At 30.7% G+C, this 27,309-nt stretch overlaps 1 protein-coding gene across 1 annotated transcript in view; it reads right to left on the minus strand.

Moving 5' to 3' along the window:
- Positions 1 to 10,097: 10,097 nt before the first annotated feature.
- Positions 10,098 to 27,309, minus strand: part of LOC107450349 (uncharacterized) — a 55,540-nt gene continuing 38,328 nt past the window's right edge. The window contains exon 2 of the mRNA XM_087156790.1: positions 10,098 to 11,011. Coding sequence (XP_087012916.1) covers positions 10,098 to 11,011 — 914 coding nt within the window. The remainder of the gene's footprint in view (positions 11,012 to 27,309) is intronic.

The following is a 27,309-nucleotide window of genomic DNA, read 5'->3' on the forward strand; positions in this document are numbered from 1 at the left end:
ATTCTAAAAAGCGTAAACCCGTGTACTACCTTATTTTCTTAAAATCAACTTTAATATGCCTTAAGTGACTCGATAATTTAATATCTAAATAGTAGTTTAATATGGCTAAGTGAATATTTGTCTAAATAAGTGACTTCTACCTAGTAATAAAATTTTATTGGCATATGAAAACATTATGAAAATAAGTAAATGCAAAAAACAAAACAATGTATAGATATGACTAGCAGCTAAAGAAATTATTTTTGTTTTATATAAAGTCCAACAAACTACTCAAGCTCTAAAGATTTATCTTATAAAAAAAGATAAAATAAATGCAGCATTCTTCCAAAGTGTAAAAAAAAAAAAAAAAAACATGCCAAAATAATCACAAGTTTTTTGTGTTTGCACAAGTAAAAAAAACATTGAGTAATTCGTTTCTTAATTTTATTTAATTAGTAGAATAAAAAGTGAAGAAAAAACGTTAAACAAAAAATGAAGAAATTGTGAGGGTGCGAGGGTTTAGCTAACATTTTATTTTATTTTATACTCTCTTGTGTACGAAGAAAGATATAAAGTGACTCATGATTACGGGATTAAAACTAATTAAATTGCAAAAAATTTCTCCCCAACTATTCGATTGAGACATTTAGTAAATAAAATTGTACTGTTCAGAGTTAATCATGTTCTTGAGAATTTTTTTTGTATGAATTGCATTTGCAATGTAAATCAGTTTATCCTTTATTTTTTTATTCATGTTTGATTTTTTTTCATCGATATATTTGATCAAAACAATAAAGCCTCGTTTTCCTTGCATAAATGGTAGATCTTACGAAAATGATTTCGCGAGCATTGAATAGCATTAAGTTTTAAATTTGCATGTTTTTTTACATTAAATGAATTCAGTATGTCCTATTTTTTGTCTTTTTTGTTTATTATTAATAATGATGTATTTTCCATTTTTTTTTAAACAATTTTGTTTAAAATACGAATTGCTCAATTTGGTTACCTACTTATCTGAATTAGTTTTTTAAGAAATGTATAAAAAGATATTATATTTTAAATTTACTAATTTAATTTGCTGAATGGATCTACTAACTATTTAAATGACTTGGATCCCGCTTAGGATACAAAACTTTGAAAATTGTGTAGGGTAAAAGTTTTTCTATTCTATTTTATGTTGGGGATTGTGGGGTACTGCCGGACCCCTAAGGTTCGAAGGTCTGTTGGAATAAACTGTTCGATCTAGAAACTGTTTGATATAACAAAAATATTCAATATTTGGCTGCGAAATGTATCTGTCTCAAAAAAATCTTGATGTACCATTTCTAATAAATGATATTTTCTAAAAAAAGTCAAATCAACCGGATCCCACTAGTTGAGTAAAACCAGGTACATATATTAAGTCTATGGAAAATTTGGAATTGCTAGAATTTCAGTAAAAAAAGTAACAATCATTTCTATTTTATATGACAATTAAAGACTACATCCCATGTAATTTACATGGGATGTAGTCAAGGTCGTATTCAAAGGAGAGGAGGGGACAATTGTCCCGGGGTGTGGGTCGACTGGTGGCTCGACCAAAATTCTTTACAAAAATATAGTGTTTATAATTGTTTTTTTTTTCCAAATGAAAATGGCAGAGAATTTCTTGACATCGATATAAAAACTACAATCAATGGTATTCAGACATTCTAGAAAATATGAAAATACTGCCTTTTGCTTTGAGGATGAGACGCGCAATAAATTTTGCCCTGCTGCTCGTAAGACCTTGGTTCAGCCTTCGGTAGTTATCTACCTCCATCGCACTGAAGTTTTCATGGGTCCAGCATAGACTCACATTAAGGATATGGGGTCAAAACCGGTACCCGGTCTTACCCCGGAAAAAGAGGTTATCAAAAGGGAACAGAGCAATGCTATTTGAACTAAATCTTTATTGTTTTTAAGGTATGAATCTTTAACAAACATATAATAAGCTGAATTAAAAATAATCTTAGTAACTGTAATGACCAATAAATGAAGATAGCTTAAATAGAAAGAGAACATTAGATAGCCGTGATTGATGCACTAGCAGCATTCAAATACGGTTCCATTGGCTACTCAAATAATTAAGCTATATATATATATATATATATATATATATATATATATATATATATATATATATATATATATATATATATATATATATATATATATATATATATATATATATATAATACAAAAATTAAATACTTTTGTATTAATAAAAGAATTAAATCTCTTTCGTTTTCATAAAATGTCTTTGTTAAAGAATAAACGTTGTACTGATAAAGTTCATTTACAGTTTCTTTTTTTTAATTTATCTTTGTGCCAATAGGTGGCAGCATGAGTCTTAAAATTTATACTTATGACAGTGAAAATAAACCTTTAATTTTATATATTTCACTTTTGGTCGTAAATTTAATTTGTACTTTTTGTAATATTGTATGGTGGCAACACACTGGGTTAGATGAAAAAAATTGATGTTTTTAAGACGTTCGGTTGATGTTCACGAGCTGAGGAGGTGGTTGTAAAGCTCCTGGTAGAATGTTGATTATCCCAATGAGTTGATAAACTTTTTTTTAGAGTTGTGAAATCCGTTGCCTTATTGTAAGGCATATTTGCTTGTTATGTGCGTGGAGAAAATATCCAGAATGTGTGCACCATGAGTTAGTGGTGTGGTGAGAAAAAACACACGTGTAGTAGCCACACGTGGCCTGGCATTATAGTGGTAGTATTTCATCTACCAAACCTAATGGCTAAAAGTTAATGATTTGATATGATAAATGTATAATCTCCAAGAAGTAATGTTAGTATGGAGCTGTATGGTATGGTAACTTCAATAAGGGGCAAGATGTTAGCCCGTGGTAATCACTGAAATGCATTTTTCCTGTTTGATGCTAGTCCAATAGGACAACTTTTTTCATATGTATTCGTAATGAATGTGTTATTTTTCGTATTTATTATGCATGTTTTTGTGCTAAATTTTGTCCTGGCTGGTACCATTACCTTGACACTTATGGTATAATGTAATTTAATTTGGGGGGTAGATTTTTGAGAATTAAAATTTTTGTAACTCAGGTTAATATTTAAAGATAGATTTTTTTTTCCAAATGTTATTTAAGTTAATGAATGAGGGTTTGATTTATTTAAGAATTGAAGACATTAAATTTGAATTTTTTTGTGAATTTGGTTTTCTACTTATCTCGGCGCCAAGTTAAGGTGATTACCTTATTTACAGCTGAGCTTAATTTTGATTACATTCAGAGGAGGTTGAAATTAATATTGCGTGTGGTGCTTCTTGTGAAGTGAAATAAGTTTTAGCTTGGCTTTTTTTTTTAGGTGAATTTAATTATTACGTAATTTGTAAGTTTTATATATGTAATTTTTATTGCTCTTCTTTGTAAATTTCTTTTTGTTAAAAACAAATTTCTTTTGGGGACGGGGGTATTTGTACTGATAAAGTTCATTTACAGTTTCTTTTTTTTAATTTCTCTTTGTGCCAATAGGTGGCAGCATGAGTCTTAAAATTTATACTTATGACAGTGAAAATAAACCTTTAATTTTATATATTTCACTTTTGGTCGTAAATTTAATTTGTACTTTTTGTAATACTGTATGGTGGCAACACACTGGGTTAGATGAAAAAAATTGATGTTTTTAAGATATTCGGTTGATGTTCACGAGCTGAGGAGATGGTTGTAAAGCTCCTGGTAGAATGTTGATTATCCCAATGAGTTGATAAACTCTTTTTTAGAGGTGTGAAATCCGTTGCCTTATTGTAAGGCATATTTGCTTGTTATGTGCGTGAAGAAAATATCCAGAATGTGTGCACCATGAGTTAGTGGTGTGGTGAGAAAAAACACACGTGTAGTAGCCACACGTGGCCTGGCATTATAGTGGTAGTATTTCATCTACCAAACCTAATGGCTAAAAGTTAATGATTTGATATGATAAATGTATAATCTCCAAGAAGTAATGTTAGTATGGAGCTGTATGGTATGGTAACTTCTATAAGGGGCAAGATGTTAGCCCGTGGTAATCACTGAGATGCATTTTTCCTGTTTGATGCTAGTCCAATAGGACAACTTTTTTCATACGTATTCGTAATGAATGTGTTATTTTTCGTATTTTTTAAAAATGTTTTTTAATCAAATCCCTTAAGGACTCAATCCTTTTTTGAATTAATTTAATAAACCCAGTTATTTAATCTAATACCTTAGATAGTATTTATTTTCTTGTTGTATGATGAGGGTGTTATTTTTTACTTTGCAGATAAACAGGTAAGGTATCCCATGCTGATGAATCGGGGGATCATTAATAATTAAATTAGGTTAGGAAGGAATTACACAACGCGATGTTTAAATTTAGGGGAATAACTATACGGTAACGGTACAACGTAGAGAGATTCTATTTTGGGAATTCAAGGCTGAAAACATACCATTGAAATATAAATAGATTTATATTTCAAAGGAAGAGTTATTTTTAGAATCGTTCCCTTTTTCACTTCCATATAAGGAAGCAGAAATGATTTTCCTTGATGCGTAAGGTTACAAGGAATGTACGAAGTGTGCCTTTTTATCTCAAATCTGTGTTGGTATAAAACGTAAGAACGCATAGTTTTGCGGGTCCTTTTCATCATGATTTGATCCAAATAAGCTGTTCCGGAATTGTCAGAAGTCTTGTCCATTCCCCTCCCGTAGGGAGTGTGGACGTGAACTGTTATCAATACCAGCCTACCTTTAAATAAACCTGTTTAGAACGTATGATGGCTTAAGACTGCAATTATTTCATGCTAAATACAACACTGATAACAGGGTTGTAGCCCTGTTATTACAAGCCGGCAGGATCGCTGGAGGCTGACTGCTTCGTGGAAATTTTCCATCACCCCCGGAGGAGAAAAAAAATCGGCAGTGAAAAAAACGATGAAGGAAGGGCGATTTTCCACCCGTACTACTTGTACCTCGTCGCGCCTGAAATGCTGATGTAGATGGAAGGAATGACGATGGCTGGAGATGGTCCCCTGCAACCAGTGAAAGTATCCCATCCGATGACCCTACAACTCCATAGTGCCTCTAAGTTGGAAGAAACATCATCCATGGTAGTGATTCGACACCGAGTGATCCTACAATTCTTACTGCTCAAGTTGTGAAAAAAAAAGAATGTGCGCGAATCTTAATCATGAATATTCATGAATTGCTACGATTTAAGTGCGCGAAAGAAAAAAAGAAAAAAAAAGTGATATATTTTGTGTCTCTCGTCAACGAAAATAGATGAAGGTCAAAAGAAAAGTGGGACAAATGGAAAGGATTTACTGTAGATATATATTTTTTTCTTCTCATTTTTTTTATCTTTCTCAATGTTATGATTAAATATTTTAGTAATATTAGATATGAGTAGTAATCTAAATATTTTATTTTGAATAATGGAATAGAGTATTATTAAGAGGTGGATTGTATTTCTTGTGTTTATATATATATTTTTTTATATAATATTATGATATAGCATTGTATTTATCGTGCATCTAAAATGTTTTTTTTTCCTCTTCAACGAAATTGATGAAGGTCGACGTTGGAGAGTAGGTTGTTCATATTTTATTGAAGTTAGATTTGAGCCTTGCTCTAAACTTTTTAGATTGAATAATTCAATAGTATATTATTAATGATTAGATTGCATTTCTAGTGTTTATATAGTTTTTTTTAAAATTATGATATAATTCTGTTTTATAGTGCATTTAAAATGTTTTTTTTGGAAAAAAAATATGGTTCAAACGTCAATTAAACTAGTGACGGCAAACTAAATTAAGTTTTTAAACTTTTGCTTCCAAATGATTTTTCTAGATTTAACCACGTAAAAAATTAAATTTTTCAGAACTTTCTTTTAAACCTAACAATGAAGAATTTTCAAATAAACTTAAAGAAATTTGTAATTCTTTTACCTTTTCGGACTTTGTCAAAACTAAATATTCCTATTTAAAAAATGTGAAAACATATATATTACCCAAACAAACGGACAGTTAACACTTAACAAAATTTGTGAGACTCCCTTATTACGATAGGCCAAATTTTTAACTCAGCAAAGTTTTATACTTGATACTGATTTACTATATGCTTTAGTAGGGTTGTAGACTTGCAGGGATTTTTGTTTGTTTATTGATTGTGTCGGGCCAGTTGTTATTCTATTTGGTAAGAGACTGATCATCTCTGCTAATTCTAAAAGTGACAACTTATCTTTGCACATTAAACAGCAGAATTCTCAAAATGTTAAGGTTAAAAATGGTGAAAAAGATGTTTCAAAAAAAGTAAACATCGAAAAAAGAAAAGAATGATGTTTCAAAAAAATAAGCATCGAAAAAATGAATGTTAAGGATGTTTCAGTAAAGTAAACATCAAAAAATAGAAAGAAAGAATGTCCAAAAAGTTCAAATGATTCGAAGATAGATCTAGGTAATGGATGCGTTCATTATCAGGTGAATATCAACGAAATAATATGTAAAGGGTAACAAAAACAAAAAATAAAAGGAAAAATAGGAAAAGGAAAGAATGATCAAGAAACTGATTACAAAAACAAAATAAACAAAAAGAAATTTAAGTAAACAAAATTTTGAAAAAGTACATGTATCAAAGCATAGGAAATATCACAAACCACAAATGTTGAAATTAAATTCTGAATAAATGACACTTGTTGTCCAGTTCGTTTCCATAAAAAGTTGTATATTTTTGTGTGAAAAATGTTTTTGAAAATTTTAGTAGAATAGTTTATAAACATGTTTATTTTTTTTTCTGTTTAGTTGTCTGAACAGATAATTTGCATAATCGTGTTTTTCATATTTTTGTCATTGTAAAAAATTGTTTTTTTTCTTCTTCACATAATTGAAAAAATGTTGTTTGTAGTAAGGAAAAAGGAACAGTCGTACCAACCTAAAAATTTTAAATTTAAAGTATTCTAAATTTTTTTATTTTGGCTTACCGAAATTTTTTTTGGGGGGGGGGATGTAATACAAAAATTAAATACTTTTGTATTAATAAAAGAATTAAATCTCTTTCGTTTTCATAAAATGTCTTTGTTAAAGAATAAGCGTAGAGAGATTCTATTATGGGAATTCAAGGCTGAAAACATACCATTGAAATATAATTAGATTTATATTTCAAAGGAAGAGTTATTTTTAGAATCGTTCCCTTTTTCACTTCCAAATAAGGAAGCAGTAAATGATTTTCCTTAATGCGTAAGGTTACAAGGAATGTACGAAGTGTGCCTTTTTACCTCAAATCTGTGTTGGTATAAAACGTAAGAACGCATAGTTTTGCGGGTCTTTTTCATCATGATTTGATCCAAATAAGCTGTTCCGGAATTGTCAGAAGTCTTGTCCATTCCCCTCCCGTAGGGAGTGTGGACGTGAACTGTTATCAATACCAGCCTACCTTTAAATAAACCTGTTTAGAACGTATGATGGCTTAAGACTGCAATTATTTCATGCTAAATACAACACTGATAACAGGGTTGTAGCCCTGTTATTACATATATATATATATATATATATATATATATATATATATATATATATATATATATATATATATATATATATATATATATATATATATATATATATATATGTATATATATATATATATAATAAATACAAGAAAACATGAAGAAAGTTAAGAAAAACAATAAGTTTCATTTATTGCGCTTAAGCTGCAAGTAAACAGAACACATTAGATACGTTCAAAATGTAGAATAAAACAAAGAAAAATTATAGACAAATGAAAAGAAGAAAAAAAGGGGGGAAAAATAAGTAAAAAAGTAACAAACAACAGTTAAAAAAAAGAAAAGAAAAGAATGAAATTTTATTTAAAAGAACCGGAAAAAATCGGAAAAAAATATATAATCTTTTCTTCAGCCCACACGATGATATCAATTGATTATTGATACAATATCAGAAAGCACTCTGTTTTGCGGATATAATCGTGTGGGCTGAAGAAAAGATTATTCCGGTTTTTAAATAAAATTTCATCATTTTTTTTAAATTTTTGTATTATTTTTTTTAAACTGCTTGTTATTTTTTTACTTATTATTTCCCCCCCCCCTTTTATTCTTCTTTTCATATGTCTATAATTTTTCTTTGTTTTATTCTACATTTTGATACAAACCATAATTAACACACGTGGTCGAGGTTGATTTCACCTCGATTTATCGAAAAAAAAGAGTATTGAAGTATCCGAAGAAATGGGACGTGATCAGGTAGGAGTGACAATTATCAGATTCCAGCAATGAAACATCTGTTCGGAAATACCCCCTGAGATCGATATGTTCCATCCTTTGAGGCACTGTGCATCCATATGAGCGTATTACTCAATAGTATTAGACCTTGAAGCAATCGAGAGAGTATGAGTTGAATCAGGGCATCGTCTTGTTTCTTTTTGAATGAAATGCTAGAAATATTGATGAAATGTTCACTTAACTTGTAAATTAGTTGAAGAAGATCTTTCTCTCATTCAACTATTCTTAACTTTGTGTCATAGATTCATAGCTGTTATTGATGATAAGGTGGCTTGGCACCCAAAGCGAAATAATTATATTTTAATAAATTTTGGCTAATTTTTTTAAAATCATTTTACCAAATGTTGTCTTGTTTTTAATTTTTCCTTATATTAAATAAAATAATTAATTTGTTAATTTAAATGAAATTTTCGCTGTTTGATTTATCGTATTCAAATACTAAACAGATACCTATATTGCCTTACAATATCAGTCAAAAAAGTTTATTTTTGGTCGAGCTGAAGCCGAAAAACATGAACTTGGCGTTTTTTTTTCTGGCTTTACTGCATACCAACAGAAATGATAAAAACATGAATTTGAATATACACAGGGGCAATATGAATCGAAACTAAATTTTTTATAATTATTATTTAGTTATCATTTTGCTATTTATTCAGTTTTTATTTATTTATTTTTAATTCTTTAATGAAAATGAAAAAAATAGTGAATTTTTTAATACTAGGTTGCTTATTTCTATAGATTATTTTCAAAAAGTAAAATTTTAAAGTGCATAAATTAAACACAAGGGTTATCGCTAATTTCATTTGCCAACATTTCAATTTTAGCTCATAGAAGATGAAACATAATTTCAATTTGCAGTTATTAATGCGAAAGGAAATATGCATTATTTAATAAATACTTACATTTGTTTTTTCAGTTTTATTTAAGCTATAAAAAATTCTCGTTACTATATTATTGCGTTATATATTAAGATAACAGTGAAATTCTATTTATTCAGTCGCAATTAAATAAAAATAATTCTCGTTAATATAATTATTTCTTTATATATTAATTAAGTTTCCAGTGCAATTCTATTTATTCATTAATAAAAGTCTAATATCAAGGAAGAATTTCAATGGAAAATTTTATAACCATTTTATTAGTATGTGGTATTAAGCTACAAAGCCCAAATTAGATATTCAAAAACTACGAAGGTTTTAATTCAGTATTTTATAGCACTTAATTAAGAAAACTAATTTTTTCCATGATATAACTACTAATTATTTAACAAAAATCTTTAGGGAATACTCTAAGACAATTATTTTTTATTTTTTCTTATCTTACATTAATTAAATATCAGGCTTTTGAAAATTCAGGATCTCTTAGAATTAAACGTTACTTTAAGAACCGTCTCCTAAATTCCTTAAATAATTAAGAGTTGTTTATACTTCTGAATAGATGCGATGTAAAATTAATAATTCACCAAATAATATCTCAAATACAATGGCTTATAATATTAAAATATATATATTTCTTAACGTTATTAGCAGCTGCTAAAGATAATTTGCATACGTTTGATTTTTATTAAAAATAATTTTCTCTTTTAAATAAACACTAATGGATATTTCTTGTCTTGCATGTAGTAATGCACTTATATTTTCAGAGAACTTGCCAAAAATTAAATTTTCTGAAAACTTTATTCTCTAATAATTTATGTTCATTTTTGTAAATTTTTTTTTTTTTAATTTCCAATGGCAGACATGAAAGACAAATTTGTAGCCAAGAACAATATAAAGAAAGAACAAAAAACGGAAACAAGAGCTACAAAAATAAAGAGTCTATAGGTCTGTAATAATGCATCTCGCCCGCCAATATCGTTCCCACAAGGGCCCAGGAGGAAGTGCAGGGCAATGTCTTAGATGGTTAGCGTCCATTTCTTCTTGTTGGTTACATAATGGACAAAGGGGGCTTGAAAAGATTTTAATTTTATACAGGTGTTTTGATAAACAGTCATGGCCAGTGGCGAGGCGAAAAAGGGCCACAGATTTTTCTCTTGGCCATGACGGAATATCTTTAATTCCTTCCAACCAGTCCTTATTTTTATTTGCTTCTTGGAGTTTTGCTTCAAATGTTGTTCGCAGAGAGATTTTTATTAGCCTTTTCGCGGTGTGGAAAGGAACTGGCTTAAGAGATATTTGTAGAATCTTGGCGGCTTTTTTGGCCAAGAAATCTGCAGTTTCGTTACCTTGAAGTCCACAATGCGCTGGTACCCATTGCATGGCGACATTTTTGTTGTGTTGGTCAAGCCTGTGAAGGGCTTGACGACAATGTAGAATGTCGGCAGATGCGGGGGCTTTGGAGGAAGCAATAGCTTGGAGTGCGGCTTTGGAGTCAGAGAGGATGACTACGTTATTAAATTTCTCAAGGTGATTCTGTAGTTGTGACAGAGCTACGCTTATTGCCGATACTTCTGCATTGAAGGCTGTTCTAGACGAACCAATCGGGGTGTAAAATGAAAAAAGGTTGCAGGAAACTCCGGCTCCTGCATTAGTGCCTTCAGCCAATCTTGAACCGTCTGTGAATATATGTAGCCATTCGTTCTCTGGGTACAGTAAGTGCAAAGTCTCCAGGGCGATAGATTTTAAGACTTGATCATTTGTGTCTCTCTTGGAAACATCTTGACACAAGTTTAAACTCAGTGAGTATCTCTCTTTTTCAATAGGGCACTGCGATCTTATTAGATCGCAGTGCCCTTAGAAACCTTAGACAGAAGAAACCTTAAACAGAAGACCTTATTAGGTCTTCTGTTTTCCAAGTAATATTTAGTTGGTCTTTTATTTCAACGACTCTTTGGAGGAAACCGTTCTGGGTCTTCAAAGTTCGACCAATATTTGTCAGTGGGGTGCTCCATAGGGATCATTTTTGTAAATAATCTCAGTGAATTAAATACTTTTTAATAATATCTGAAGCATAACGACTTCGTCAATTATGAATTTCAAAACGTATATAACTTAAGACTTTTTAAATAAATATTTTGAAATTCTTGAATTAATTTTAAGTTATTAAAGAAAATTATTTTTGTAAAACAACTAGTTTATTACATTTTTTATTAAATTGTTTTCTGTTGCACACTGTTCTTTTAACTCTATTTATTGTAAAGTTACCCCCACCATGATATTTATTCAGTAACATTAAATTTTATAATTACTGTAATATAAGGTAAACATAAGAGTCACTAAAGTTATTTTTACTATACAACATTAAGCAAAATCAACAATTTAGGATGCATATTTGAAATATTTTTTAAATAAAATAGGTTTATTAATCAAATATACACATATCACAGAGAAAATATTAATATGATTTTAACAAGGCTTATTTTATTTTATAACCGTCATTGAACCGCCGACCCAATATTGGGTTTACGACTACTAATGTTCAAGTCCGTAGCCTTGTAATTTTGAACCCAATCCAGAAGACAAGGGAACTCTTGGATCAAGTATTGGGAGAAATCTTCCTTCGTGGAGGACTTTATGATGGAACTAACCCACATCTGCGTTACATGGAGAGGAAGACCACGAGTACCTCCCACGATTAGCCAGACAGCAAGGGATTCTAACCCATGATCCGTCTACCATTGAGTATATTTCGCGTCAGCACTGTGGTCGTTGCGAACCGGATGCGGAATTCAGATCGACCAGCCATCGCTGGGATTCGAACACGGTTTGCCTCAGTAGAAGGCGAGCGCTCTACTCCCTGAGCCGCCACGGCTCTTAACAAGACTTATTAAAATCGAAGTGGATCGAAATTAAATATTATGCAAATATTTAATTTAGCAATTGTCATAAATATCTTTATTACTAAGGGGCTACGTCCCCTGTTCGCTGTCACTCTCCAACCTCAATAATTGTTGTTTCTTAGCATGAAACTGCTTTATCTAGGAAAGTTTAAATTATTTCTTTAGAATATTTGCATTGTAAAGAATATTTTTTTTGCTTACACATGTGTCCCCAGTTCTCACATCCAGCAATCAATTTTTAAAATTTCATTTTGAGTCAAATTTGATTGGTAAATAATATGGAATATTTATCTGGTATGATTCTGTTTCCTTTATGGTTCTATTGTCCTAATAATTATATTCAGATCTATTAGTGAACATAAATAATATTTCTTAGTCATCATTTTTTTAAAAAAATAGCATGCAAAATTAAAGATATATTGTTATAACTTAGTATGTTCTTTCAGAAATTTAATATTTTCGCGTTCCAAACAGGCTGATATATTAAATAAAACTTGTGTATGAAGTTTATCGTTACGTTCTAAATCATTCAAAGACTCTTTTTTACAGTTATTTATAAACATAATGTTAATTACTCCAAAAAATAATAATTGCAAAATGGTAAATAGGTTTAGGCACCGATTCAAATAAGTTTACTAAGTAATAAGGTAATATTATAAAATTCTTTTATAATAAAGAAACAACTCCTTTAGTTTTAAACTCTATATTTAGAAAACAAGCAAAATCATAAACGTAATAATAACAGAGTGAAGTAAGAAAAATAAATATTGTATTCCTAAATTTGGGATAGAAATATATTTTTCTGTAAAACAATACTTCAAAATAACAAAATCTTATTCAAACTATAACTTAATTCTATGTTGATAACAAACGAAACAATATGGAAATTAATGTGGAGCAATGTGATTTTGCGACTGATAGAAATGTATTGACAACTGTGGATAACTGCGACACCAGTATTAGATTTTTATTTATAGTTAGAACTCAAAACATGCCTGACAGTTTAATTACTTGTTTCAGTTAAATGACCAACATCATGCTAGGCAAAATCAAAGTTTCTATTTCTCTGCTTGATGGTAATAAAAAAATATCGATGATCTGAGCTACGCAAAAATTGGTTAAAATAATTTGCGAATGGCATCTGATCATGGTGTAAACTTTACCAATTGCTGGTGTTAAGCACCCTTAAAGTGTATGCGAATGATCAATTCGGTATTAACTTGAAATAACACAGAGTTCTTAGAGTTTTTCAACACTAAATTAGTATAGGTTTTACTGTGTGGAATAAACTGTAAAAAACCACAGTTACAGGTTTTACATTGTGGAAAAATTAGGACCTCCTTGTTTTCTTCTCACTAATTGTCACAGAGATGAAAAATGACTAGTATAGTTTGTCTAAAGTAAGAACTCCCCTAGCCATTCGTCTGGACCCGTAGCGGTGACTATGGTAACGAGGTATAACTATTTCAAGTAGATGCGTGGTCATTGTTTGGGATAGGATTTGGCTCCAGTCAATGAAAGAAAGGGAATCTTTTTGTTCGGTCTATTGTGTTAGCCCTAGAGTGAAGAGAAGCTACCCTCCCTGAAATGCGCTATTCTTTTTTCTTTAGCAGCAGACGACTTTAGAATTTGTGGCGGGGGGAGTTCTTACTGTAGACAAATTATATGTGTTTTTGATTTTAACATCGAGGATAATACTGAAATTATTCATGACCAACCGATTCCGGGGATGGACAGATGATGGAAATGGAGCGATATATTCGAATCGGAGAAAGACCTTTGAATTTTTAAGGATTGCATTTTGTGCATGGGTCTTAAATATCTTGAAAAAAGAAATTAAAGCATTTCGAGACAACAATCTTAGAGGAGACGGTGATAGTGAGTTGCGCTTATAGTTTTCGATAACTTTGCGAACTGCGCTTCTACTATCTTATCCCATTTGAGAAAGGTTGGTGAACTGCACTGAAACAACCTTTGCATGCATGTCTCTTCCTTGAATCACGGAATGAAGCATTTTCTGATAAGATCGCGGTCTCCCCAAGAATGTTCGCCAAAAGCAAGGGTGTAGTGGAGTAGATACCTCAATTAATATTCCCCATTGCTTCGTCAATTATGCAATTTTCAATTAGTAGTAATTTTTTATTTATTGTAATTGTTTTTCTTCCGATATTTTAAAATGAAAACTACATTTAAATTAATAATTTTTGTTCTTTTTAAGGTAAAAAAAAGACTCTGAAACACATGATTAATTTGAAGCCCCTTTGGTCAAATTTTATGTATAACTTAGTGCAACCTTCCGGTATATTCTACACTGATGTCTTTTTAAGGTTAAGGGCCACTGCCCCTTACACGTTTGTCCGGTATACCCCCGCTGATTTCTTAAGGTTATCGTTATACATAATACATAAAGGCAATACTTTCTATTCTCTAGTTTTAAATCTGATCATGACCCCTGTATCTCAAATTTAATCTTGACATAAATTGGCATATTATGTTTCAATGTGTTATTATCAGCCAGATAAAAGCACATTACCAAGATAGTGCTTTATTATTTTAAATTGATGCTTCACACGATGATGAGAAGACGAAATATGGTTGTCACACGCTTACCAGAAGCGCATTTCGCATACTGTTAGGAGTGGCGGGGGTTAGAATTGAACACTATTACTGAGCGCAGTTCACCACTGTCAGATTTGAGATTCGTTTTTGGGGACATGTAAGCATCTAAGCTGAGAACCAGACTTACAAAAGTTATTATGTTTTCCTGAAAATTAATGAATAATTCTCACTTTAATACTTTTATTGAAAAAAAAAGTTTCTTTTTCTGCTATTGCATAAATATAATTGCTTAGAAAATCAATCGATGAATGTAGAGGGATTAACAATGACTTCTTTGACAATTGCTATCAAAACGAAAATTTATAATTGCTATTGCTCTAACACTTTTGATATCTGCAGCAGCTTTTGAAAGAAAAATTGAAACTTGAAATAGAATAAAGTTCGAAAAGTAAGATTTAGGTGACTGTTTTCTGGATTTGTAAAGGACACTTTTATCATGTCATTAATGAAGTTGTCAATTGTAACACAAAATTGGAATATGCTGTTAAATGGTAGAAGCAAAAAAGTCGTAAAAATCCAAATTCCATACATTTTATTAGCATTTTTTGAGAAACTTTAGGCTAATTAAACCACATGGATAATAAAGATAATGTGAAATAATATTTTTTGATAAAATATTCAAGCAATAATTCTTATATATTTACATTCTATAATTAATTTGTTAAATAAAATGATCGTGTTATAAAATGTCAGCACATAATTTTAAAACGTACTCTCTGTCTTTGAAATCACCTTGTTTTTAAGTGAACTTTTTAAAAATTAATGGAGGTTTTTAGTTACTCTGTAAAAAATTTTCTTTGGATAGCTCGGAGTCCAACATATCTCACGTTGTTTTCAAAACACCTTCTCCAAAGAAACGACATATAAAATTCGACAGCAACCAACAACGTTTTTCCAACAACGGAGTTGTTGGAAAAGCGTTGTAAGGAGTTGTTGGAAATCGGTGCAACGGGAGTTGTTGGAAATACTCTGTGCGACATAGTGTCACCCACTAAATTCTTGATGGCTTTATCATATCATCCCTGCAGTTACTTTCGTTTCGTTTTCCTTTTGGTATGCCCCTGTGATATGCTCCCCTTTTCCTGGAAATTGTAGGGTCTGCACCTGCATCGGCGCCTTTGAAGTTCCATGTGAGTTCTATATTTTCTACCTTTTCTTAACCCTAACTTGTTTTAATTTTTAAACACTTTAACCTTTACTTTACTTTTTGACCGCTTTCGCAACCGTAACGTGTGTAATTGATGTAACTGTAAATTTTTTTAACTGTTTCAATAAATACTCCTCCATTTTTTTTATCACGTTCGCATTCGATTTTTGTATCTTCTGTCATCTTCACGTCTCCGCCACAGGGAGCGTGTTTAATTTTTCCTTCCTCGTTAGGAGGTTAGGATGGCGTCTTGGCGCCATTTTTACTTTTATCATCGAGTCATCAGTAATTCCGCTTCTTTTTACAATAATAATAATTTTTGCATCTTTTTAACAAATGATTGTCGCCTAGAAAAGTATGGCGAATTTTTTCATGATATAGAAATTAAAAGGAGGTGCGAAATCGAGAAACCCCGTATTGTTTGCGTAATGGATTTTTTTGATCCCAACATTTGAGTGAAACTCATCGCCCATCATCTTTCTGCTCTTGGGAGATGCTGTAAGTCCATGGCAATCGACCTTTGCCTCTCCAAATTCATCTAACGATGCTATCGCATCCAGTTATTTTCTCTACCGTTATTTTGTTGTTGATCTCCTGGCTCCTGACGCCATCCAGCTTTCTGGTATAAAATTAATGCCCACCAACCGATTTTCATGTATGAGCCACTACTCTACCACAACTCCAAAAAAAGATGAGTGTCTTGTCCTTTTTATGCATCAGAAGAAAATAAAGAACATCTTGTTTTTAATTACTGTCTCCTTAGTGACTGTTCACAGATTTTTTTGATTTTATTTTTTTATCGTCACTCCTGCGAAAAGGTATGTTTATTTTTTATTTTTTATCCTTTATAGAATTGAGCTACCATTTACGGTTTACGTGCCAATATTTTTCATCAAACCATATCGAGTAATTTATTTTTAATATATTTAACATTTTTTATTACCTAGCAGACTCTGCAAAATTTTTTCTTTGAATAACTCGCAGACCAACCTATCTCACGTTGTTTTCAAAATTCCTTCTCCAAAGAAACGACATATAAAATTCGACGTAATAGTTAAAATTCTACTAAATAATGATAATAGTTATAAACATAGTAAATAATAGTTATCTATTATAAATATAGTTAATATTAACTATTATAATATAAATATAATAATAGTTCAAATTCCACTTTCAATTATCTTTCATAGAATGAAGCACAAAAGACTTCCAAATATCTTTCCTCGGAAAACACCGATAAAATACTGAGGATTAAAAATGAATTTATTTTCACCAAAAACTCCCAAAAATCCTTTAAAAAATATAACAAATTTCAATTCAAACAAATTATTCCTAACGTATAAGTTTACTTTATAAAACTCATAATATATTATATGATATTGATTAAATGGAACTTTATAATGTATAAAAATATCTTTCTTTCTTTGTTCAAGGAAAGACAAAATGAAAACTGCTTTTTACTTCAAACATTCCCTTAAAATATTTAATATTTTGGAAGAGATATTTTTGCTTAAAAAAAAAGCCAAATACTTTCTAGATTTCTTTAAAGCCATTTTTTCGATTATCTTGGAACGAAACTGTTCTTAGAAGAAATTCTCGAAGTAATGCATTTCGTGGAATCTAGAATATTGCCGTTGGCAAATGAACCTTTTAGATGGTTACCCATAAAGTTCTTCATCTACCAAGTTGGGAATATCGAATGCTTAGACAAAACTAAAAAACTGTAAAAGAACTGTAATAAAACGGAACAGTTATGAAGTAAGATAAACATTTTTTTCAGGATTGTTACGGTAAAAATACCAAAGGAGTCGATAAATTTATCTTCGAAAAATTATTGGAAGTTTTGTTTGAGAAAAAATGAACTTTAAGAAAATGGCGCATAAAAACTGGGAAAGAAAAACATTGTTACGAACGATAACTTTGGTCTTTTGTTTGTCTTAAACTTATAATTGTTTTTTTTTTAAATAAAGTAAATTTTGCACAAATACGAACTGAATAATATTAAGTAGGGGTACATTATAAGAGTAATAATAAAAATTTTAAACAAAAACTGTAGCATAAGAGAACAAGAGTTTTTTTTTCAAATAAAAACAGCAAATTTTTAAAAGATGAAAAATAACTAAATTTTTCAGTACAAAAATTAAAATAAGAAATTATTTTCCCCACTTTTAAAAAAAACTATAAAAATTCAACAAAGACTAAGATTGTTTAAGTAAGCAGAAAAAAAATCGAAAGTTGAAAATGCTACAATAAAAAGGAATTAAAAATCCCGAAATTATTGAAATTAATCTACCAAAACAATTAAATTGATTAATATTCCGTCAAGTGAGTTATAAATTATCAATGATTATAGAGAAATTTAATCCTTAAACTTGCATTTACGTGCACCGTGCATTTACGCAAGTATGCTATGTGAAAGATCTGCATCATTGAATTGAATTTGTCATTGACCTATTGCCATTGGTTATGTATTATAACGTTTCAAAATAATTTTTTATGGGCCATTCAACAATTTCACTTTATAAAGGTTCTCTCCATGTAAGTAAACTAATGTAAGTTTTATTCAGGTAAGTCTCTTTTAATTTGAATAAATACAATATAGCTACTCGAATAGCAAACTGTGACGTTCAGGATTACTCATCTTAAATTCAAGGATGTATTGGTGTTGTGTTGTTTTTAAAGACACATACATTAATCAGTCTCACCAGCCATTGGCCCTTACTAATTAAGTCGAAAAGGTGCGTCTTTCGTTTGACAAGAGAGCACCGGAAGGGTAAGAGTACGTCTTAACTTGGAACTATCCCAAGGGTGGACGTCAGCATCACCGATTCGTGAGGCCACTTCTTCAATTTAGACATAGATCTGAAGGGGGGGGGGATTTTTTCTCCCGATCCTTGCACCCATGGAACACAGAATATACGATTCCACAGATTTTACGAGCAAGCATATCGCATGTGCTCGGTATTTGTCAGCGGAATCGAGGATCGAACCCGGACCCTTCCGGGAGTCAAGATTCTCAACCCACTGGGCTAAAATAATTTTTAGGTTAAAAGTAAGGATTATGCGATTTAGACCGAAAAATTTACCCGTAATTGTTTGAATAGTTAGAAATTTTGAAATGTAACGAACAGTAAAATAGTTAAAAATTTTTGCAATCGTTAATACGGAGTTAAAATCAAGCATATTGTAGATCTGCTTAATTAAACGACACTGTGGTTCATTTGATTTAAAACCTAGTTAGAGTTAGCATTTTAAGAATAGTTGCATCCAATTTGAGCCATATTAGGGTTTAAGATGCAGCTAATATGATTCAACTTTAAACCGAATTACATGAAAGTGTACGGCTTTAGTGTAGTTATAAAGTCTGAAGTACATGCTTGAGTGTTGAAAAAGAAATTATCTTTATTTAACATTTCTAATGAAAACTGCAAGTAACCTTGATATTCCCAACATATTTGCTTCAGATATCGAAAACTTTTATTAGTCATAATTGATTTGATCTATGACTTGAACTCATTTTTTCCTCTATTGCCATAGGATATAAATTACAAGGCTTTAAAAAATGCTTCAAAAGAAATTTGCAAAGAAAGTATTTGCTTTCTTATGGATCATTCCACAATTTAACTTTCTAAAGGTTTATATTCCGATATCACGTAATTCTTTTTGAATTTGATAAAATACAAACACGACTAGCCAAATGTGACACTCGTGACGGCACGTAAGGCAGTCGAAGATGCATTGACTATTTCGAAACAAGGTATTCCTGCCTGAGACCAGGTTTTCGCTGCTCCATTAAATTTTCCAGGTTGCAAGAACAGAACTGTCTAGACTCAAAAAACTTCTTTTTTAGAGCTTCCTCGCAGATAAAAACAGAAATAAAAGAACTTGCTGAAATTCTGAAGCGGAAAATTTGCTTTAACTCCATAAAATGGACAAAACTCTGTACAAGCTGAAGTATTTTTATTTTATTGAAAATGAGAAATAATTGGACTGAAAAAATACATTTAGGGTCAATCGAATTCCTGATAGTTTGTGTACAATATTTGAATTTAATGGATTAATATGTCTGTTTTAACAGACTAATAAATGTAAATGATATTTACGTTCGTAAAGAAATGATGCATTGAATTTCTTTATACGCTTTTGAAGTGTGGGAAATTTGTTAAACATATAGAATTAGAAATTTACAATTACTCTGTTAGAACCGCAGCATCTCAGAGATACTATGTTCGCCTTCCAATGAGGTGAACCAAATTCGAATCCCAGCGATGGCTGGTTGAAACGAATTCCACATCAGGCTCGCATCGACCGCAGTGCTGACGTAGAATATCCTCAGTGGTCATGTGAACATGGGTTAGAGTACCCTTGGCATCAGGCTAACCTTGAATGGTTTTCGTGGTTTTCTTCGACAAGTAACGCAAATGCGGGTTAGTTCCATCAAACAGATCTCCACGATGGCAAATTTCCCCCAATATTAGAGTTCTCTTGCCTTCTGGATTGGGTTCAAAATTACAAGGCTACGGAGTTGAACATTAATAGTCGTAAACACAAAAAATTGGGTCGGTTGTTGAACGACGGTTACAAAATAAATTAAAATTGCTATGTTAACAATCGAGTACTACATTTAGCAATTTTATACAATATTATTTTATTAAATACAATTCTTATTTGCTTTATATATTTATTTAATAAATTTTTTTTAGAAAGAAATAAGGAAATTTGGGCATGGCATACAAGATACTCGCACACACATGCTGTTGATCTCCTGCCATTGTTGTATGCTGTTTTAGCTCTTGTGATCAAAAGTGAACGCGATAAAAATCAGATTTGGAGATTTTAAAATTTGTTAAACACGTGTAAAATAATTTTGAATTAGACTTCGCGAATTTCTTTTGACTTTGCGAAACTTTAGTTTTAAATTATTCATAAGTTTCGATGTATAAGAACTGTAAAAATTCTACGCCTGGAAAAAGTTTAAATTTAAAATTGGGTAAGAAAAGAATTCAATTTTTCTCTTAAAAATAATAAGAAGTACAAACTTTTGTTTGTAAAAAAGACTTATGTTAAACTTCCTTAAATATCCTTCAAACATACTTGTATCCTGGAGTCCAGACTCTTTTTTAAACATGAACATCGCTAAACCTAAATCGAGATTAGCAAAAAATGTGAAAAATAAAGGAGTAAGAATTGAAGAATAAAAAAATCCAGTGAGAAGGGAGTAAAACAATAATAAAAAGGCAATTAAAAATGAATAGCATAATTGATAAAACAATCAAGATAAAAAATCATTTCAATGTATTTTTGTTTGTTTATAATATTCAGAATCTTCGTATACTGATCTCGATCATAATAAAGATAATATCTAAAAATTACTGTACCTTATCGACACAATTGTTTGTCTGAATTAATTGCACTATTTGAGCCCTATGTGATGTTTCCTACTTTATTTTGAAGTATAATACACAATAATTCAAAGAACAGTACGCAGATTTAAATAAACAAGCCTTTCAACTTAGCCGACGAAACTTATTTACTTGAGCAAGACATTCATGTAAGATTTTAATGAAGTATAGAATCTAGAATGATAGACAATGTCTCGACTAGATATCTACGGGAAATATTATACTAGATCAATTATCCATCTACTAGACCATCCACTAGAAAATAATGGTTTTCTTGTAGACGGATGTAAGTTTTTAGTATTAAAGATCTATGCTGGTATGTTATGTAGATTGGTAGATAGAAGTCAGAATAGAGTGCAGAATCGAGGATGGATGCAGAGTGGTAGGTAGAAATTAGAATGTTGTTGTTGTTTCTAATCCCCAAGAGGTCCATCCTAATTAGACCAATTCCATAAGTCCAAAAATGTCCAGAAAGTCTAAAAACAGATGAGGTTTAGAAATTAGAATAGAGTGCAGTATGGGAGATGGATGTAGAGTGGTAAGTATGTAGACATTAGAATGTAGTGCAGAATGGGGGATGGATGTAGAGTGCTAGGTGGAAGTTAGAATACAGTGCAGAATGGAGGATGGATGTAGAGTGGTAGGTAGAAATTAAAATAGAGTGCAGAATGGGGGATGGATGTAGAGTGGTAGGTATATAGAAGTTAGAATAGAGTGCAGAATGGGGGATGGATGTAGAGTGGTAGGTAGAAGTTAGAATGTAGTGCAGAATGGGGGATGCATGTAGAGTGGTAGGCAGAAATTAGAATAGAGTGCAGAATGGGGGGTGGATGTAGAGTGGTAGGTAGAAGTTTGAATAGAGTGCACAATGGAGGATGGATGTATAGTGGTAGGTAGAAATTAGAATAGAGTGCAGAATGGAGGATGGATGTACGTTTCTAAGTGAAACAGATTAGAATCATTCTAATGAATAGTATTTCTTGAATCATAGTTTCGAGCCTATGCGTGCAGATCTATATTAAAGTCTTATCAGAATATGCGAAACCTACCTCCATGAGACAGGATACCACATTAGCAAGGAGTCTAATTAAGATAAGAGATAACTCAGTTTTTGTACACTCTCCCCGCATTATATGACATTTAGATCGGAGAATTGAGAAGGCCAGTCCAGTTCTTGAACACCCATATCGTGAAACTATCGCTTTGCAAATTTTGGCACAGTTTTTGAATATCCTTTCTTGAAATATTTTCATATAACAGCACTGTCTAAAATATTCACGTAAATCTTAGTGTTTAAATGTCCAATCACAGGAACCAAAGGACCCAGATCAAGCAAAGAGAAACACCATCACAGCATAATTCTCCAGGTAGGTTCCCGGATACTTATAGCCAGATAGTGTATAAAATAATGTATAAAATGACAGAGATCTACAGATGCTGGTGGTTGGTGCAGAACATTGAATGTTACTAAGAATGTTAAGTTACATTGAACATTTGAGTGTGTATCTACTAGAACATGCGTACATGATTTAGAACAGCTGACTTATATCAACATGTTGCATAGTTTAGTAGACAAATAAATGTATTTACTAAGATAAGTTACTTAGTAGAAAGTTTATTTCTGTATTTTTAGACGCATTTAAAGATATTCTGAAGGCAATGGCATTTAAAGAAAGAAAATACCTAAATCACTTATGAAAGAATAATTAGCATGTAGTTGTTTTAGGCCAAAAAAAAAAAATACAACTGATAAAATATGGCTCAGTTGAAAAATATTTAGTCCATGCCGAATGTGTTGAAGTAATGAAAAGGACGTAAGGTTGGAAAGAAATATGGAAACAAATATGATATAAATAAATTTTCCTATTTATAAAAGGGACTTTAATAAACAACATAAATTTTTAGCAAATATCATTAAATGTAATTTCTTGTTACTTTTTTTCAAATTAAAATTTTTCTAGAAAAAGAAATAACAAATACAGTTCAAAAAAATTTTCTTTGTACTCTTAATGATATTTAGTTTTAAAACATTTATTATTTGAATTATTATGGCCACGTTTTATTTTATTCCCTTATTTTTAAATCATTACTTACGTATATTAATCAACTATAGTAAATTGAGTTTTTATGCCAACGATATTGGATTTAAGATTAAAGAATTCAAGTAATAACTTTTTATAAAGGTAATTATTTTACGAATATTTACATTTTAAGTATTTTTAATGACTTTTTTAGTTTTTTTTTCTTCCCAAACACTTTTATCGTAAAATTTAATTTTAAAGATTAAAAGAACTAAATATGGTTTGATGTGTAGTTAAAAATAATAAAAGGGAATAGTTCTCCATGAAGGATCTATTTATTGAAGAACATATATTTTTTTCTCAAAAGTTCAAAGAAATTATTAAATTTAAATTTTAACTTAGAGTATTTTAACAATCTAAGGGGATTTGAATTTGGAAGAAAGAGGTATTACGACAGAATTGAAAAAGTTAAGTGCTCGATAGGTTTTTTGACATTTTATGCATTCAAAAAGGAGTTGCGTTTTTTAATACTTGTAATCGTATTTAGAGAGTTTTATAACCAATTCAAAAATGCTGCTTAAGGAATAATTAGTTTACTATAAAAGAAACTTGAAAATTTAAGAAGCTATCTACGTTCAACCAAAACAAAGTAAAAAAAATGTAATTCATTTTGCAACGGAAGAGCAAAAAGCTCCAAGCAAATTTAAATATTTTTTAAGTAAAATATTAAGTTTTGAATGTAGAGGGATTTTGAGACTTTCTAAAACAGAATTTTACTTCAACATTTTTACAAACAACTCTGACAAAAACTTATTAAAATTTCTATGAATTCGTTAAAGAAAGGTTCAGTTCCATATTGATTCTGTTTACATTTTTTGAAGACTTCATCTACATACACTATGTAAACAAAGTTCTTTTTGCTTGAAACACTTACTGAAAGGAATTTTGAAAAGGCTTAACCTATTTTTCTGAAAAGTGCTACGTGTAACTGTTTTAGCGAGCTCTAGAAACTTTTAAAAAAGTTCTGTTTTTGCGAGTACTTTTCAAAAAGTTCTTTTTCTCAAATAATAAGTTTTTCCAATCTGTGTAAGATAAGAAACATAATATTTCAGGAATTTCAGTTAACCACTATTCTTTGACATAAAAATATCATCATAGGAACATTAATGCAAAGAACTTAAAATTATAATCCCATTGCGTAAGTTTAAAAGAACATTGTTTCCTGTTTTTGAGGAAATAAAACCCAAAAAATTACCAATGTTTTGAAGAAATTATGTTTAAGATGAATTTGATAGAAATATATTGTTTATTGCATTTTTCATGACAAACCAGAAAATTTAAATTAAAAGTTAATTACAAATATTTTCTACAGATGACTCTGACAACTGCAAAAACTGTAAGACAACATTCTCAAAGTTCTCACCATTTGCAATGATAACATACTGCACTCAATGGACACAATTAACAGATGCCTAACATTTATTCAAAAAGAAATGCAGCTGTAAATTATGTTATCAGGTTTTCCAGTTAACAGCGACATCTCTAATCAAACTTTTTTACTAATTTTGAAATTTATTAAGAATAACTTAACTGGTTTCTTAAATTGAGCTCAACGAACCATTCTATTTATTTTCACTTTTCTTTCATTGATTTTTTTAAAAAAATTCAGTGGTGTTATTTGCAACATTTAGCACTTCAGTAGTATGCGCATTTGATAATATAGTCCGAAAAATTAAGTTTGATTTACATAAATGAGAAATTATAGTGTGCTTTTTATTGACACCACTATGAATAAAATAGGTTGTTCTTGTTTTAAGTAACGTTTTACATACGTTAAGTTTCTTCATACCTAAAAATTTTTTGAATATTTATTGAATTATCTTGTTATTTTAATAGAATGTGTTGCACGCAGCAATTTCTTTGTACTATTCTTTGAATTTTATTTTTTATCAAATGGGACATTCAGCTTTACTTTGCATTTTTATCTGTGAAATTGAGATTGTTTGCCATTAGCATTATACTTTGCAAACAGCTAGTGAATTATGTACCTTAATTAATTTGGGACGATGACAGGGATTGGTAATTAAGCCTTATAGTCTTGAGTCACCAAATATTAGTTTAGTTTAAGAGTTTATTCAAGGTGAATGCATTTTAAGATTGAAAAAAAAATTCGTTTTAAATATATATGTCTTTTTAAGTTTGAAAATGTTTATCATATAATTATAATCTATGTATTTATATTTCCCAATTTCATGTATTTATAAATTTGAAAAATTTCACATATGCGATTTTAATTTGTATCACACATTCTTTGTAAGTTTTATCAAATTTCGAAAACTTTTAAAATTAAAATTTGAAGTTTAGAATGGAAATTTGTTTTCCCTTAAGAGCCCCAGGAATGTCATTGGGTTATGTATTGCTGGCACAGCCAATATTGCGAGCATATCTATGCTAGTACAGAAATTTCTGAATGGTAACATTATACAACATTTATTCAAACAATTAAGATTTCAGTAAAAAGGACTTGTATTCACCAAATTAATGCTTAAGTTGTAACTGCTTCAAAAATTATCTTAAAAACAAATTCATGTCAATAAAAAAAAAGGTTCGTGTTTTTTGAATGATTTTCTAAAAGAGGTGGAAAAAAACTTTTTTTTGCAATAGAAATATAATAATTAAAATACATATTTTAAAAATTACTTAGAATTATGCAATGAATTTTTTGCTCTTGGAAAAAAAATGATTAAAAATACCACAATATGGTTTAATTTACCATGTTTCTGGCTCAATGGCGCATGGTAATGATTTTGTTTAAATTACCAAATAACTAGTGTTATATAATATGTGATAAAATTTGAAAAATGTGATTGGAAATGTGGACAATTTCCTCATGATTTCTTAGAGCAGAACATTAAAAGCATTTATTCGGTTAAATTTACTTTTCAGTTTTGTATTTTAGCCGACCGGACTGTGTAGGGGGCAGGGAACTGTCCTTGCATCAGAAAGGTTCTGGGTTCGAATCCCGGGCAAGACATGGATGTTTCTTCCTCTCTATCTGTGTTCTATGTCCTTTCTCCTTTGTGTGTGAATGTGTCCCGACCTATAAACGGGTTGTGGTAGTGCTACGTGGGCGACGCTGCTCCACCGCCGTCGCTTCGCCGCAGGTGCCCACTGGGTAACGAAAAGAGAGTTAGCAGTTCTGGCACTTTCTGTGGCCAATGGACAATAGTTCCAAGAGCCCGCCATTAAAAAAAAGGTTTTGTATTTTTTACTAAATGTGTGGTAATAAGAACAATAATTTTTTCTAAAACCTCGTTTTCTGGTAAACCATTACCACGTGAACAGAAAAATTACCAAATGAATGGTTTGAATACCGAATTATTTGGATTTATAACTAGGATTATGGTTTTTTCACCAGAAATGTCATTACTATTAAGTACGATTATTTTACCAGAATATTTTCCCCCGTGTTCTATATCAGTGGTGCGCAAACTTTTTTCGACTGCGACCCCTTTTGTAGAGAAAAAATTTTTGGCGGCCCCTAGAGATAAATGTTCACAAATACGATGTATATTTCGAGCATTTCTTTCGTTTCATCGAATAAAAACATCATCATATTTGACTCATATTAATTTTATTTATAATTTTAAGAAAATACTTTTTGTATAACACAAAAATCAGTAAATTGCCCTTTAATGAGATGTATGTGGCTGCAAGTTTCTAACTATCTCATCGATGTTTGGATGTATGTTGCTAATTGCAATTCGCATATCATCTTCAGGGTTTAAACGCGAGCGGTATTTAGTTTTTATTGAAACTAGTTTGCTAAATCCAGTTTCACATAAATACGTTGATGCAAATTGTATTAACACTCTGATGGCATTCTTGCATGAAACGGGATATTGTTTTTCCACGAATAGCCAAAATTTTTGGCAAGGCTGAGTCTTAAATTGATTTCGAAGAGTATAATCACTAATTAGATCTATCAATTGCTCTTTCTCACTAATTTGAGGCGTTGAACTGCATATGTCAAAGGAAAATGGATCACGAATCCAACCAAGA

The sequence above is a fragment of the Parasteatoda tepidariorum genome, chromosome 1 (assembly GCF_982258835.1).
Source record: "Parasteatoda tepidariorum strain Cologne lab strain chromosome 1, Ptep-v5.0, whole genome shotgun sequence".
Lineage (NCBI taxonomy): Eukaryota > Metazoa > Arthropoda > Arachnida > Araneae > Theridiidae > Parasteatoda > Parasteatoda tepidariorum.